The sequence below is a fragment of the Leuciscus leuciscus genome (genome assembly GCF_965113295.1).
Source record: "Leuciscus leuciscus genome assembly, chromosome: 23".
Lineage (NCBI taxonomy): Eukaryota > Metazoa > Chordata > Actinopteri > Cypriniformes > Leuciscidae > Leuciscus > Leuciscus leuciscus.
Genome location: NC_138747.1, coordinates 4,479,213 through 4,495,892, shown reverse-complemented (window position 1 = coordinate 4,495,892; position 16,680 = coordinate 4,479,213). Strand labels below are relative to the sequence as shown.

The 16,680-nt window shown below is 37.9% G+C and overlaps 2 protein-coding genes across 3 annotated transcripts; one reads left to right on the top strand and one right to left on the bottom strand.

Annotated features, from left to right (window-relative positions):
* Positions 1 to 17: 17 nt before the first annotated feature.
* ap5b1 (adaptor related protein complex 5 subunit beta 1) lies at positions 18 to 3,660 on the bottom strand. The gene is made up of 3 exons (XM_082155783.1): positions 3,549 to 3,660; positions 3,277 to 3,438; positions 18 to 2,822 (listed from the first exon to the last, which is right to left on the bottom strand). The coding sequence occupies exons 2-3, from the start codon at positions 3,418 to 3,420 to the stop codon at positions 162 to 164; spliced, it is 2,805 nt and encodes a 934-aa protein (XP_082011909.1). The 5' UTR covers positions 3,421 to 3,438; positions 3,549 to 3,660; the 3' UTR covers positions 18 to 161.
* A 943-nt stretch (positions 3,661 to 4,603) lies between these two features.
* cdc42 (cell division cycle 42) lies at positions 4,604 to 16,367 on the top strand. 2 transcript variants are annotated; one of them, XM_082156009.1, is made up of 7 exons: positions 4,604 to 4,758; positions 10,427 to 10,569; positions 10,709 to 10,781; positions 11,186 to 11,295; positions 11,567 to 11,764; positions 12,888 to 12,981; positions 13,014 to 13,677. In XM_082156009.1, exons 2-6 carry the CDS (start codon positions 10,465 to 10,467, stop codon positions 12,975 to 12,977), a joined length of 576 nt encoding a protein of 191 aa, XP_082012135.1. In that variant the 5' UTR covers positions 4,604 to 4,758; positions 10,427 to 10,464; the 3' UTR covers positions 12,978 to 12,981; positions 13,014 to 13,677. The 2 variants fall into 2 exon arrangements, with proteins under 2 accessions (XP_082012135.1, XP_082012134.1); XM_082156008.1 differs by lacking the exons at positions 12,888 to 12,981; positions 13,014 to 13,677 and adding an exon at positions 14,995 to 16,367.
* Positions 16,368 to 16,680: the final 313 nt, after the last annotated feature.

Sequence of the window (16,680 nt, the reverse complement as noted above, 5' to 3'; positions counted from 1 at the left end):
TGAAACAACACAACATATGTGCTCCTATATACTTTATTAAACGCATTAATCAAAGATTTTATATACAAAAACAAATGGTGTTATATCAACACAAGGAAGCAATAAAATAAATTGAATTGGTTAAAATCAACTATGTAAATGAAAACATGCAAAGCATCCATTTAGCCATCTGTTCCTGTTGTGCTACAATGATCAGTAATGTTTTGGAGGTACGAGTTCACAAAGGGTAATAGCTCCCAGTTGTCCGTTGCAATGCTGACCTGAACTGCGTCCTCAGCCTGTGTGATCATCAAAAGGACATGGCACATTGGTGGAAGAAAGAACAAGACTTTCCATGATCCTTTGCTTTTCTTGTCTGTAATCAGGTAACCCTGAAAATGTGTCTTGATCAGATCAGCTAGACTTTCATCTCCAGTTTTGAAACAGAACAGACTAATGGCAGATTTGTCAGGACTCCCAGAAGCTGCGGCCTCCCAGATGCGGTCGAACACTTCCTCTTTACATGCACGTGATGTGTTTAGCGGTAACGGCAGAGGAAGGAATATCTCAGGGAATGAAACGCTCACGTCAGGCAGTTGGCTGTGCCAAGAGCGTCCATCTTGGGTGGTAAATATTGCACTGACGCATAAAGTAGTGGGGTAGGGTTGAAATGGTCTGAGCTTTACGTTGACCTCAGGTGGCTTTCGGTCTCTGAACACGCATGGTACATGTATATCGCTTACCTTTGCGTAGTTTAAATCTTTCAGCTCGAAATGCAGACAGATTGTAAAGACTCTATTGAATAAAGTGTCAGCTTCATTTGCATGAGTCAGATTGTACCTCAAAGTGACCTCCGACCCAAAACCTGGCACCTGGAACTGTACTTGATAAACCTCCAATAAATTCTTAGTCTCTTCTGTTGCCTCCAACGACTCTGAGCTTTCCGAAGAGCTTTGCAAGGATTTTTCCTGCACCTTGACGAGTCGCAAAACATGCCGCTCAGTTTTGCGTACAGTCAGGTTACTGGCGATCCCCTCGCTCTCAGCCATTGTGGCAGAATACGACCGCTCTTTGGCACGGCCTCCATCGGGACCTTTGGCGAGAACCCCCGTCAGCTTTTCCCATGAAAGATTGGTTAGCAATGAGTAGTAGAAGCGAGCGTGATCCTTAATGTCCGTGTCGTCATAATGAACCGATATGTATTGCAAAAGATCGGCCAACTCGATAAACACTTGATCGATGGAAGGGTGCTCCAAAAGATTGCGACAAACCGCAAGAACTGCGTTTCCAACCTGCCATTTGCCTCTTTCACACAAGTTGGAGTTGATGAGAACATTGAGAAGAAGGTAAATGGTGTTCCTCTGGGTAATCTGACCCTCTTTAGCCACTCTTTTCAAGACTTTCAAGTGCCAGCTCAAATTATGAATTGTCAATTGCAATGGAGGCATTTCCATAATGCATTTCTGAAGCCCTCTCAACAACTTAACAGACCAGACGTGGTCGCCGAGACACTCCTGGATGCGATCCACGAGGCCAATCAAATTTGGAGCCAGTCGGCATTGTCGGGAATACATGTCGCATAATTTGTCGATAAGCTTCTCAGAGAGTTCTTCCATGCCGCTGAAGTGCATGAGAAAAATATACACAGCCCTGAAAGAGGTCACCACCACTTCTCTGCTACCATCGCCGTCTACGATCTTCAAAAGGGCCATTATGTGATCAAACAGGTAGTCGATCCCTTTGTCTTCTTCGCCCTCATCTGCTTCTAGGTACACCAGACAAAGAAGGTTTAGTCTGCAGAGCATCGTAGCACTGTCGTTAAAAACCGTTGGAAGAAGAGATGCTGCAAGACGTGGCGTAACCAGCACAGGTAAACTCTCTTCTCCGCTGCTGGATATGGGCCGGTTCTCAGGGAAGTGCAGGATGCAGTCCATGTAGAAGAGCTTCTCAGGAATTCTTAGGAGCGGATGCTGGGCCGTGCTCACAAGACGCTTGAGCAGGAAGTTCTCATCCTCGGCGGTGAAAAGGCTGTCTGTGAACGTTTCTTTCATGAAGAGTGTGGCATGCATGAGCTCGACTTCTGCAGTTCCGAAGAGTCTCAGAAGTTGCGATTTGAATAAAGTTGGAGAAAGTCCTGGCACCATGGCGACAACTTCTACAAGCTCCCTGAGCAGGGCAGACTGGGAAGTGGGCGTTAGCAGGTAAGACTCCTCCAAGAGTGAAGACATTACAGATTTGAGTTCCTTACAATCCAGTCCAGGTGGCAATCGTGGGACTTGCACCATCATGTTTATTGGCAAGAAGGTCAAGCCTAACTGATTACTTTTCCATGCAAACCCTTCATTTCCTCCTAAGATGCTTTTAAACTCTAGGTCAGTAACATCTTTTTGGTTCGTCAAGATCCATATGGCGTTCTTCAGCCCTAGTGTATACAGCATACAGTAGGACTGATGCAGAACTGTAGTTTCTTGCTGTTTTAGAAGATACAGGGCCTCTAACTTTTGAGAAAGAAGACCGGGGCTACAGGTTTCCATTTCTCGGAGGCAGTCGCAGGCGGTGGCCCTTAAAGGCTGCTGGGAAAGCCCACATCTGTAGTCATTGGTGTCCTGAATTGTCTGAAATAGAAGGTCCAGCCAGTCTTCAGCCATCTTTGTGTGTGTGGCCAAGCAGGATGTGCATATTATCACGTTGGTGATGGCCAGCATGATATTGCACTTGAGGCTGATGGATTTCTGTGGCGTGTGAGAGTAGACTGACAGCAGTTCAAGGGCCGTTTCTTCTCCCACAGAAGTAGAAGGACAGAGAATGGTTGGATGCTCCAGTAGCACAGACACAAGGAGTATCTTATAATAAGGAAGAGAAATAACAATATTAAACAAAACAGAGTTAATTACAGGGAAAATGCACACCATTTCAACAAAGCCATACAGGTTATTGCAAAAGCTGCAAACATTGTAGAGAGAAACGTAGAATGAAGAAAATGTGATGGTAGCATGTTTGTTCACTTGAAATATACCAAACTGAATAGTGAGTTACGCCTCTGGCTATTAAACAGACATTCAACATAATAGAATGTTCAACATTTTATATTAATTCATATTTATTATACATTTTATATATTATCATTTTATTATGAAACATGTAACTAAACATTATAAAAGAACAATAATATAATATACTATATTTTTTATATATTAAAATGTTAAATTTTGAAATATACACGCACGTGTGTGTGTGTGTTTGTGTGTGTATATATAAATGTGTGTGTGTGTGTGTGTGTTTGTCTGCTTTCATTACCTTGAGTTGATCATTGGCCTTATCATTCCGCAGTTCGTGTATAAGTTCAGCCAAGAAACTCTCAGATGTGGTGGTGGCCAAAAACTGAGATGGACTCAGTAGAAAGGCAGGTATTCTCTGATCCCAGAGATCCGCAATAGTCATTCTGGAGATAAACTGTGACTAAAGATCAGAACAGAAGAATTTATGTCCATGGCAATGACGCTATATTTATTTAATTATGTACACAAACATTCAAATAAAAAGTGCATTCTTTTAGTTTAACTACTCACCTATCAGATAACACTTTAAAAACATAAAAAAAAGCAAATTACTGTGTTTAGTCCATCTATTGACGTCTCTGAAAATCATGTGCTCTCTGGCTGTCATATGATAAACCAGGTAGTGACAAGAATCTGTATACTTTAAAATAAAAGTCAAAGTCGCCAATAATTAAATATTCCATAATAACTATGTCAGGTTGTTTTAGTTATCTTATCTAATTGTGTAGTTATTATATAGATAATATAAAAACGTTTTTTTATTAGAATTTTCTATTAATTTTACTCATTATTTACGCTAACATTACTGAGATTTAAAAGTGGACTTTTATTTTGACACGGTGATGTGATCTTGTTTTTTGTTTGACTGCCATCGTGTGGTGTTTTAAGTATTTAGAGAAATAGGTCAAAAAGCAACCCGAATTAAAAAACAATTAAATAAGTAATTAGAAATTATAAGATCATACCCTTTACAATTAATAATAATGTCATGGAATTTAAAAAAAGGTGATGTTCATCTCATATTGAAGATTAAGAGTTCATTGCTGTCATTACATATTGGTCAAAGTCAATATGTGCAAAACAATTTAAGGAATAAACGTAATATATATTATGGTAGCAGAATATACATGTATATGAAAAGAAATGTAGGCCATTCTAGTGATTAATAATATGTAAATTATTATATTATATATTATACACATATTCAAAGGAAAATATATTCAAAGACATAATTTTACATGTGCCTATCAATGCTGTATTCATATTCTCATCATATCTTTATTATTAATAATATTTGATATACATGATTATCAGTGTTTTTGTTTTTGTTTCTTGTAGAACAAATTAATTAACTAGTAAATGACACATGGATGTTTCTTTCCCCTGCATGGACAACATCCTCATTTATCTTTTCTACCTCCCTTTTTAATTAAATATTAATTGAATCCTAATCCAAATAAAACTATCTGCATAAGGGGTATACTAAGAAGTGACAAAACGTTACATGTATTCTGTTAGCTTTGCATTAACTTGTATCTTGAACAAAATATATAATAATAATAATATATAATAAATAATAATAATAATAATAATTTCTTAGTTGTAATGAAGTGTGATAGAGTGACGCAGCGCGCGACTCGCCCCTGCTCTTCAGTTCTGGAAACCCCAAGCGCGCGGATCTGCCAACGCCCGGCGCAGAGAAACAAACAGAAAGGATACGGTGAGTGCCAATGACGCTCAAAATATTAACCATATTTCTCTTCCTTTGACCAATATTAGCGTTTGATCTAGTGGAATATCGAGTTATGTATATGTACGGTATGATTATATATATTTGGATGGAGTATTTAACGAATTAAACGTGTTAAATGGCACCGGACGACAGTTAGCACAGGCGGCTAAACGAGGTTGAGGAGAACCGGTCAGATTTGACCATAGGCAGTTTTACAATCTTCGTCGTGTTATTGAATAACATGTTTAGTGTCTGTTTTAATGTAATAATTGATTTGTATTATGTCAGTAGTTAATATAACGATCTTTCTGGCTTTCAATCTGTCATCCGTTGCAGTCGCCTGTTGACGACGGATAGATGTCATAGCAGCTAATTATTTTATATTTTCATATTAGCACGTTATTGCTAATTTATTTTAAATACAGATGGATTTATTCTGTTTGATATACTGCATTGTGCAGTCCATGTTTGCTCAGTTGAAAGGTTGTGTTTTGATGGCCTTCAGTTGTACAGCATCATTGGAAATGGAAGTATGCTGCATTTATCTATTTTTAATTATCCTGCGTTGAACCTCAGTTTGTTTGTTTAACATGGATGATATTGTCAGAATTGTGTAATTGATATCCGCAACATTTTGCAAACTTCACTGCATTTCAAGCTACACCATCCTCGATAGATAGATAGATAGATAGATAGATAGATAGAAATGAATAGTTTGAGTGATTTGTGGTTCTATTGGGGGTCTATTGGTAGCTAACCATTGTTTCCTGCTACCAAACATCTTTTGTGTCAGGGATGTCTCTCTAACACGTATTAATTCTATAGTTTCATGTGTTTTTAGCACTGCTATTGACTTATCTGCAGGTTCTGGGTCTTGAAAATTAAAAGAGAAGCACTCACTCAGCATTACTGGTCAATATTTGCATCCTTAGTGCTGTTTTTGGTTTATTTCTCTTCCTCCTCAAATTAATTTAAGTTACGGGAGGACACAGCATACATTTTACTTGTATCAATGTGTATTTTGCAACAAGTTCTCTTTCGCTTCTTGTTACTGAGGAAATGCTTTTCCTGCCACAAATGAATTGTTAAACTATCACAGGAAGAAGGCAGGACTTGAACGAGAAGAATGGGCAAATCTAGCATCTAGAACTGATCTAGCCTTGTGCTTTAAAGTAGAAATAGATGATCATTCAAATCATGTTTAACTGATATTCTCGCTGTATTGGTTTAATTATGTTCTGTTGACAAATGACACCCTTTTGTACAACCAACAACATAATTAAAAATAACATTTAATATGTAGTGTTGACCATTACTCATGTTCTTACATAACTGCTATTTCTCAAGTGAGAAATTTGTTGCTTAACAATTTGGCAGCATAGCAAAACAGCATGGCTCAAATATTATTTATATTATTGTTCATTTATTATTGCTTATAACTAGGAGTTCACCAGTGTATCGGGCAATTAATCGGTATTGATCGAAAAATAGCCGGTGATCAGGTCTAATTATATCCTGTTGATCAAAAGGGGGTGGAAAAATTATTTTAAACTGCAATTCAAGAAATGTGTGTCGAAATTGTCTCTTGTGTTGAATTTAGGGCTGTTGAATGCGTCAATAACACACTAACAGTTTAAAAAATAGCGACGTTAAAGCAGACTATTTGACCAAATGACTCCCCTGTAATTCAAGCCTGGGTTGCCAGGTTTTTCTCTACACCAAACATCTCCCATCCAGTAATCGCAAAGCTTTGTGCTTTACTTTTGATATGAAATCTATCAAATTCTGTCAATTTTATTTAAAAAAAATTTAAACAAAAGGCCTAAATGCTGTTTTGGCGCTCTTAAATGTGATGCTGTAGTTTCTTCCACATTAATACAAGTTATAGCACAAAAAACATGCATGAATATCAAATGTAATGCTGAAAGATACAGTACAACTAACCAAAATGTATCATGTCTCGTAATCGCTCAATCAGTGTTTCAAAAGTGTGAAAGATTTCAGTGAAACAGCTTGTGAACAATGTCACTTAACTTTGCATTTCCCTCAGGAAAGTTATCTAATGTTCTCTATAAATAAATATAAAAAAACACACTAGAGAGTAGCTTGTTTACTGTTTATCATGTAGCCTATGTATGTATGTATGTATGTTTGAATTAATTTGTCATGAAGACAAGCGTTAATGAAAACTACCTTGTGTACAACTGAGTTGTATACAACATTTCAGTTTTTGTGTAATTATTATGTCTGGGGGAAAAAAAATAGCAGTTAAATATAATAGTTTGTTTTGTTGTCAATTGTACCTCTAATATTATAGTAATGTACCAATCAGAGGCGTGTCAGAGTGTCTCTACTAATAAATATGTATAGTTAATTTCTATTACAAAGCTCTTTTATTACGCTATATTGTCAAAAGTTGAAATAAAACGATTCAAAATTGCTTCTGTATTTCATTTATAAGGCTGTTCATTAGACTTGTCAAAAATGGTGTGTTGTAATTTCATTCATAAAAAAAGCAATATTGGTCATTCACTTCTCTATACACAGCACTTGTCATTTTATGTGTGTATGTGTGTCAAGTCTTATAAATAGTGGTATGCAGTCAATTTTTCCCCCATTTTTAAAAATAAGGGTGGATTCAGGGAGAAAATAAGAATAAGAGGTGAGATTGATTCAAAGCACAGGCTTGTCCAAATGTACCCTGGTTTTAAAGAGTGGGGATTTACAGTCTGGGTATGCACATGGGTCTGGATTATATTGCTTTATGAAGTCTATCGCTTGAAGTGAGCTGAAGTTTGGCCTTAATAGAGTTATTTCCAGTACAAAACTTTCCACTCGCATTTGTCCGCATGGAAATGTTCTCTCGGTATGATTGCTCAGGATGTCATTGGCGTTTTAAAATCATTATATCACACAGTTTTGAGCATGCGAGTTAATCCAGGGGAGACTTTCCGAGAATGTTTGTAAACCCACTGTAACGGCAATCTTGTTTAACGAATTACATTTTTGATTAGAATTTGTGTTGGACAGGTGACAGCACCTAACAGATCCCTGCACTTTGATTGTGTGTTTTCCTCTGACAGTAGAATGAGGTCAGGCCTTGCTTCCTCTGATTTCGGTGTGCGAGGGGAAGGAAACAGCCGGGATGGGCTTCCATCTCCTCGTCCTGACCATCTGTGAGCTTGAAGGCTCACCCGCTTACTGCACACAGCTCTGCAGAGGCTTAGCTTCTGCTCAGGCACGGCACACGCAGTAGGAAGTGCTTCTCTCGGTCTCACGCTTCAGTCACACGCTACCCCTCCGCACACCAAAGGAAAGGGATATTGCCGTATTATTTTATTTTGCCCCCATGTCTCCTCTCCACAGGCTTGGGATCTGTGTTGTGTGAATAGTGGTTTAGCAGCATGCTGACCCGCTGTAAGCGATGTGCTTAAACCAATGACGTTATGCTTGAGTTTAAAGCCGCAGTGACCCACAATCAGAGCAGGGGAGGGGCCGACTGGGGCCAAATGTGAAAGATATCCGAGACTAAATTTAAAGAGGAAAGAACTTTGCTCTGGAGCTGTATGCATAAACTCTTTCCATTGTGTTTGTGTCTAAATACAGTTGAGCAAATTGAGGTTGGATTTAGTTTGTCTTTCGTATACTTGCATGTGAGAAAAATATGGGTACTTAAACGTATTAATCAAAGTTTATAGATGATGCTGTGTCAAACTGCAGTGTGTGTCTGTCGCTGATGCTCTTCTAGTAGGGATGTCAATTTACATTCCCATTATCGTTTAAATTAACAATCGATTAATCATCCCTATCTTCTAGTGTGCATACTTCTGAAACAAACCAACAGATTTTAAATTTAATAAGCACTGAAAAGCTCCCCAAACACTGGTTTGCCTATATATATTTTTCTTTTTTTCTTATTTTTACCATTTTGTGCAAGTCTGTGTAAAAATTACAGCAAGTATTTCCTCCATGTTGATAAGAACTCCCTGCTGATATGTGTGTTAATGTAAGAATAATTGTATTGTAAGCTGATCTAGAATGATCTTGTAGTTGATGCTCCTAGTCTGCGATCAGAACACAATAGTAGACAAAACACTAGCTGTGTTTACATGGACCCTAATAATCTGATTGCACTCGGACTTGTAGCACATTTGGAATAAAAAGTCACAGGTAGCCTCGTCAGTCGGAATGAATTGACCGAATCCGATATTTAAACCTTACGTTTGCCAAATCCGATGTCTATTTTTCTAAATATAAAGTCTGCATTTTAAAACAAAGAAAAGAAGAAATGATTGGAGGATGGTTAGTATGTGCCAGCAGTGGGAAACTATATTCCTGCAGTGTGCACGTGTGATCAAATCCAATTTGAAACTTGCGACATATAAACATGCAAATCAACCCCATCACTTTATTTAGCGTTAATTTAACCAGTATGTTTGTATTTATCAGAATAAGTTAATTCCAATTGAAACAAAAGGTGTCAGTGTAAACGACGTAGCTACTGTTAACATTTTACGGGTGTTCAATTTTCAGTCTGGTAGTAGTATGCACTTAGCTTGAATACGATAAGTTTCAGGGTTCAGTTGTTTCCATCAACCCTGGGTAGGTTTGGTCATATATATGGCCATAATGCATTTAAGCAAAACTGTCTTAGTTATTGCACAAACCATTTGAGTGGATGCATATAATGTGCAACATCACCAGTAACATGTCAGACTAATTAAAGGAAATGTATTACTGTGCGAATGTAACTGTCTGTGAGGCATTGAAGAGTGTGTAATTGATTTGAATGATTTATTCTGTCCTCAGCAGAAAGCGGGGACTGATTAATTTCTCACATTTTGAGTTGATCACAGCCAAGACTCTCACAGTTTCTAATGTGGGTGTTTTATACTTGCAGACCAACAACACCTTTGGTATCTAACGGCATGAGAGATTCTTCCAGTCTGTTTTGGTATTATACAGACACATTTAGATGATTCGATCATAAAAAAAAAAGGGTTTCTGCACCTGCCGCCACTGCAATTTATTACAAAAACAACTGTTGCATTTATGAATCTTTAGCTACACCTTGTCATATGGACAACAGTAAGTGAGTCTGATGTTGATTTAGTAACCATTCATTCTGGATTCATTGTAATTCATTCAAAGTACTGGCTCATTTGGTTGTGATTCAGTCAGCATTGCTTGCACTGTATGTTTGTCTTGTGGTGCAGGAAACACTGATTTAAATCATATGGTCAGTTCAGATCATGCAGAATAGGAGGCTGAATAGAAGAATGATTTGTGGCGTAGTGGTTAAAGCTTCTGAAGTTTGAATCAGGCTTGCAACACATCCCTCATTCTCTTTCTGCTCTCCTTTTAAATAAATGTGGTAAAATCCAAGAAAGATTCAATTTTTTTTGGTTCTTTTATCTACATGAAGAAATGAATTTGATTAAAATTAAAGGTACATTTTGTGATGTTTTCTGTTGCCTGCACATTACTCTGCACACATGATATTAAGAGGACCTGGAGGTGTTGTGTAATGCACATGTGCTATAGTGTCTCCATTTACACCTTTTGAACTTGAGAATGACACGCCATTGGAGAGCAACTCTTGACTGAATAAAGTTCAACATGTGTCTCATGTGAACGCTTTTGTCTTTCATTGCAGATCTTGAATGAGAACAGTGGACTTGTAAAAGCACAGCTATGCAGACGATTAAGTGCGTCGTTGTTGGTGATGGTGCAGTGGGTAAAACCTGTCTATTAATCTCCTATACAACTAATAAATTCCCATCTGAATACGTACCAACGGTGAGTAACATTTTCCATTTCTCATTCACTTATATAAAGTCATATTTCCTGCTGCATTTCAGTGGCTGTAATTCTTTTATTGTATAAAAAAAAAGGTTTTCCTGAATTTACAATGGACTTTTTCTTTGCTTGCTTCCAGGTCTTTGATAACTATGCAGTTACGGTTATGATTGGAGGTGAGCCGTACACCCTTGGGCTGTTTGATACTGCAGGTACGGTACAACATTTTTCTCAACATCTTAAACTTTCATATTATAGCCTAGTGATTAACATTCATTATCATTAAGTTTTATTGAATCGGAAGTAAATTATCTGGCTTGTACAATGGCTGTATGCGAGGGTGGAGCTCATATGCTGATGGGGAAAAAAAAAACATTCATGATCGTCATTGTTATAAAAATTAGACCTCAGGAGCTTTGGAGAATTCCATACATTCCTGTGGAGGGTGGTTGAGCTTGGAACTGCTATTTTGGTGGATTGTGGGACCAGAGTCTTTTGCTGTGCATGTGTTCAAGTGCAACATTGACCACATGACTGAATGACGTCCGTCGGCTGCTCAGGATCGCAAACTGCATTCTTAGTTTTAATGTATCCTGTTATTTCCATGTCTCTGCAGGTCAGGAAGATTACGATAGATTACGACCCCTGAGCTACCCTCAGACAGATGTCTTCTTAGTCTGTTTCTCAGTCGTTTCACCTTCTTCGTTTGAAAACGTCAAAGAAAAGGTGAGCTTGAATCATTCAAACCAGCCAGAAGCAGACATTGTGTTAGTTGCATTGTCTATTTTTTGTGTCATGCAATTTTGTCGATTAGTTATCAGTCTGGGCTGTTTCTCAAAAGCATTGTAAGTTGATCTTAGAGATCATTGGTACCAATGGTTCTATGATCTACTTAGGCTTTTGATGCTTTTGAAAAACGCAGCCCTGGTCAGTATATTAATCAATTACATGAGTTAATTGGAAAAAGTGGCCTGATGCTTTATGCTTTGTCCTTCAGTGGGTACCTGAGATCACCCACCACTGTCCAAAGACCCCCTTCCTGCTGGTGGGGACGCAGATTGATCTGAGAGATGATCCTTCTACCATTGAGAAGCTTGCCAAGAACAAACAGAAACCCATCACTCCGGAGACGGCAGAGAAGCTGGCCCGCGATCTGAAGGCTGTCAAATATGTGGAGTGCTCCGCTCTGACGCAGGTAAGGGGGTCTTATAATACGGCACACCTCATATATGTTCATGAACGTATATCATCTACATTACAAACAGAAACTGCCTTTTTAGTTGGTCATTTATTTAACATACTAAAATATCCTAGACGCTGAAATCCATAGATCTAAAGAATGGTATCTCTTCATTCTCATTGGTTAGAAGTGTCTTGATAATATAGTGTTAATATTTTACATTTGATTGTTGAATCAAAGCTTCCAGGTGTGTGTTTTTTTCGTATTATGTATCTTAACAAGAAAGTGGAAGCTTCATGGCACAGGCTCAGAGACATTGGTGAATTTTTATTTGTTTTTGAAAAAAGGATCACGGATTGACCTTTGGTTCGGTTGGTGATCAGAGGTCGATCTGTCATTGACCAGCTGTTCTCTGCCTGGTGATGCGTGCATATTACAATATAATTCAATATGCGATAGGTGATTCTTGTCTGGTGGCAATATTCATATTATAGGCAACATAAAACAGCACATAGAAAGTGGGCCATGATGTTATTGATAGTATTATTTTGCATCCATGTGGCCTTGTCTATGTCAGCAAAATTAGTGTTAAGTGGTGAAAGTTAAGTTAGTTTTTACTCATTTAGAGTAACATGCATTGAGCATTGCACAATAAGGCCAAGAATATATATTAAAGTAATTATGATTTCATGTTGTCTTTGGCTGGATTGTTTTGATTTTTAGGAAACAATGTACTATTTTTTTTATTTCAAATATTTTTTTTTTTGGATTGCTATAGTTGACTTAATAAATGTCTGCTTGCAGTTTGTTTTAAAAAAAAGAACAGTGGCGAAAGCAATGCAATACATCTTGCAATTGGCAACCTAAATCTGATTTTTGTTTTTAATCTACCACACCAATGCATCCATTTCCTTAATAGTTAGTGTCGTCTGTAGGCCTGCACGGCATCTGCTCCTGTAGATTTGTTTTAGTGCAACATACTCTTCAACAAGCAGCCTCTCTTCCTTGCTAGCTGCTGTCCTCTTGAAATGTGCTAGTTCCTCTTAAATCTCACCTCTTCTTCTCTCTCTTTCTCCTGTTTTCTGTCACTGCTAACATTGGTGCTCTATTCTGTTTCCCTTCCCTTCTGTGTTCATAGCGAGGTCTGAAGAATGTATTTGATGAAGCTATCCTAGCTGCCCTCGAACCTCCTGAAACGCAGCGAAAACGGAAGTGCTGTATATTTTAAACCTTTCTCTCTCTCTCTCTCTCTCTCTCTCTCTCTCTCTCTCTCTCTCTTTCTAACACCCCACTCTTCCCCAGATGTTTGCTGCTTCCTTTAGTTACCTCTTGCTCCACAGAAAAGACAAGTATCCCAATCTCTTAAGTGACGTCATTAAATATGTATCTTCTTTCAACAATACTAAAGGATTTGCTTTTGCTATTTTCCTTTTTCTACTTTATGTTGTCTTTGGAGATTGCTAAAGTTAGACCCAGTTCTTGGGAGTGACATTTTGTCTCCTTTCTTCAGATTATTATTATTATTTGCACTTTGATTTTCAAATAAAAATGTGGAAGTTTACAAGGAAGGGTTGCATATGTAGTTTTTTTGCTTTAAATACTGATATGTTGCTTCAGACATTGGATCATTTAAAGTTCATGGTCTTTATTTGATTGTTACTGTTATTTAAGAAGCAGCGAAAGGTAAAATAATTCAGTTCTTTGCTGCTCAGTTTATTTGCATTTCTAAGAATCATTCCTTTTGTCAGTGTATTTATTTTGTACTGCAACAATTGTATCATATAAAGTTAATTCTAAATCTTAACTTATGGCTACAGTTTGCAGTTTGGTGCCATTCTTATCCATACAACGTCTTGAGAGTTTAAATGGCTTAATATAATCCTGTGAAATATGTGCCATTAATAAAGGACAAGCTGCAATTGCCATTACTCAATGCGTCTCTCTCGTTAATTATGCATTAATGCTGTTTTAACGGTTAATGTGTTTTTTAAGACAGAGTTGGTGTTTTTAAATGGCCAGGGTCAATTGATGCTAATGAATTTGTGGCTGGCTAATAACTTAAGGATGCATATACTAGCATACTTAAATTGAACACTATTAAACATTCCCCACACTGCCTTTTTTGCACAAAGCGCAATCCACATCTACCTTCCACCCGTTGTTTTCTGATAAATCCTTCTCACTATAGCTCACACAGTGGGGTCTTGTCACAGCCTTCGTCTGAGACATGCTAACAGCGCTGGACTGGACAATAACTTCTCAGACTACTCTTCTGAGGACGATTTCCTCGAACAATGTCTTACTTATTGTTTCCAAGCACCCAGCACTTCCTCCTTGCCCCTAATCTGGGCATGTGCACAGAAAAGCGCATTGTACGTACTCTCCCCTGCTTTAGCTGTCACCTGACCTGTCAACAAACAAAAGTGATCTGAAATTTCATGAAAGTGTTGTTCTTGCTCATTACACCCAGATATGGCCAGTCTTATATTATAACACTTGCATTCTTTCGCAGATCATTTGTCTGTTTGTTATTTCACCCAGAGGCTTGAGTTTCTGTTTGAGCAGCCCTTCACCTCACCAACCCTTCAGTCTCTGAGCCTGTGTTTGCTTGCACTTCCACTTTCTTGTTTGACTCCTTGTGTCTGAATGACTGCTCCGCATGGCTGATTCAGTTGATTTTCAGTTCACTGGTTCTGATCTAAGTAGTTGCAGCTGAGATATAGAGATGTGTAAAGTTTATGGAATTTTGGCCAACCAAAATGATCTTTACAGGCCAATTATTGAGTAGTTTGGCTAATTTTATTACTCTTCCAGGTACCAATAAGACTGTAACTCTCATGCTCAATTTGAAAGTGCATTTTTGCCTTTTTAAAAAAAAACCATTTAGCAGATTTTCTTCCAAAATAAATACCGAAAATGCACAAATTCTGTGTGGACCTAGTTATGAATAAACTTCCTAATTGATTCCTTTGCTCTTGTTTGGCTTATTCCCATTTGCTTGGTTCCTCTGTAAATGTTACTTTTTGGCACATGCATTCCCTACGCATTTAAATTTATTTAATGCCTCTTACCCATTATTTCTATGATGCTATTATATGTTGCATTTTAAGATGTCCAAAGTCATCCAACCATGCGTCTGTGAAAGAAATGATTTAGTTTCCAACCCACCCATCGATTTACTTTTCTTCTTTTGTGTGTGTTGACCCATGTTGAGTGTCCATCTCTCCCTTGCTTTGTGTTCACAGAAAGGCCTAAAGAACGTATTTGATGAGGCGATTTTGGCAGCCCTGGAGCCCCCAGAGCCCAAGAAGAAGCGTAAATGTGTGCTGCTATGAGCAGTTTCCCATCTCCCCCTCCCTTCTTTGCTCTGCTAAGGCTGGTCCACAGCTTTACACTTTAAAAAGCAATGTGTAAAAGAAGTGAGTTTCAATATTTGCTCTGCAATAAAGATATAAAGAGTACCCACCATACACATGCACATATACATATACACATGAAAAACACACAACCCACATGCCCATTAATATAAAAACCTAGAGGGCCTTTTCTAGTTTTGATTCCAGGAGTCTTACTTCTGTACTTCATGGTGAGATTTAGAGATGCTGCCTTGGTTTGCCAGCTGAATTTTGACGTCTCAGTGGGTTAATGTAACGCATACAGTAGTAATGTTTCGCAGACACTAAAGTCTTGAGGAGATTCAGGTTGTATCCATTTCCATTGTGCTGTGCAAATATTTTGTACAGCGTTTCAAAATGGCAACCGAATCACTCTGACCTGGTCTGAAACGTCACTAGCCCAAGAAATAAAACTGTAGAATTATTGTACTTTGAGACGCGTTCGCAAGTCTACCGTAATCCCTCTTCCACCCTTGAACAACATCACCTGAAGTGCTTAGAAATAGCTCCTTATTCTTTGCCAATATTCCCATTTAATAGGCATTCGAAGACAAAAGCCCTGTAAATGGTTCAGTTATTTTCCGTGGATAACTTGGACTCCATATATAAAGGAAATTGGTCTATCTCAAGCAGGGATCTTTCTAACAGTGTTAGCAGAACAAGTGGGGTGTTCTAATGCGTTGCTAGGGACCATGAAAGCATTTTTCCAGAACTTGTGATGCATGTTGGTAAGCCTCCAGGTTCCTTTGGATAGGTTAACATTAAATAATAATAATGTAAGCTGACAAAAGATGTTGTAGGCTCCAGTTGTTTTTATTTTACCAAATGTTTTGTTTTTCCTTTGTGATTATTTTTTTTTATCTCATATTTGTTTTCCTCAAATGTTCATTTCACTCCTTTTGTTCAGTGGCTGGATCCCAGCAATTCTCTGATCCACCTGTGTTTTTTTATTTTTATTATTATTAAGCAAGCAACTTAAGTTTATGTGGTCGTGCAAGATAGCCTCTCTCACAGACATTAAACTCTCAACAGAACCAAGTTTACTAGTGCAACACAGGTGGATCAAAATTGGTTTGATTTCCAGTCTTTCCCCCTCCCTAGTTATTTGTTTGTTTTGTTTTTGTTTTGGTGGAAACCAAATGCTCTGTATGAAGTCTCTCCTTTGTACTGTATATGCATTCTTTTGAGAAAAAAATATTAAACTTATACCTTAATTGCCTTTATCATGTTCCAATCCCTTTCTTAAGGTGCTGCATGCATTATAAGCTGAACACAATCAATCTCTACCCAATTGAACATCCTTCCTAGAATGCCAGTGTATTTTTCACTTTTTAAATGGCAATTTCTTCATGGATTTTAGTTTTTCCTCAAGTTTTTGGACTCAACAAGACTGCTTTTGGCCAGTCTGATTTTAACACAGCTGCTCTTGTGAGTCCTTTCTGCCAGCAGGGTGTGCTGAATAACCAGATAAGTAAAAGGCAGTCTCTTTGTCAGTGATCTGTAGCAGTGAACATTTAGTGAGCATTTTCAGCCTTT

Excerpts from the sequence above, each read along its gene's own strand:
- ap5b1 (XM_082155783.1), bottom strand. The coding sequence starts at position 3,420 with ATGACTATTGCGGATCTCTGGGATCAGAGAATACCTGCCTTTCTACTG. Across the intron at positions 2,823-3,276 it reads AGGCCAATGATCAACTCAAG|ATACTCCTTGTGTCTGTGCT; the intron begins GTAATGAAAGCA and ends CCTTATTATAAG.
- cdc42 (XM_082156008.1), top strand. The coding sequence starts at position 10,465 with ATGCAGACGATTAAGTGCGTCGTTGTTGGTGATGGTGCAGTGGGTAAA. Across the intron at positions 10,570-10,708 it reads CATCTGAATACGTACCAACG|GTCTTTGATAACTATGCAGT; the intron begins GTGAGTAACATT and ends GCTTGCTTCCAG. Across the intron at positions 10,782-11,185 it reads TGGGCTGTTTGATACTGCAG|GTCAGGAAGATTACGATAGA; the intron begins GTACGGTACAAC and ends ATGTCTCTGCAG.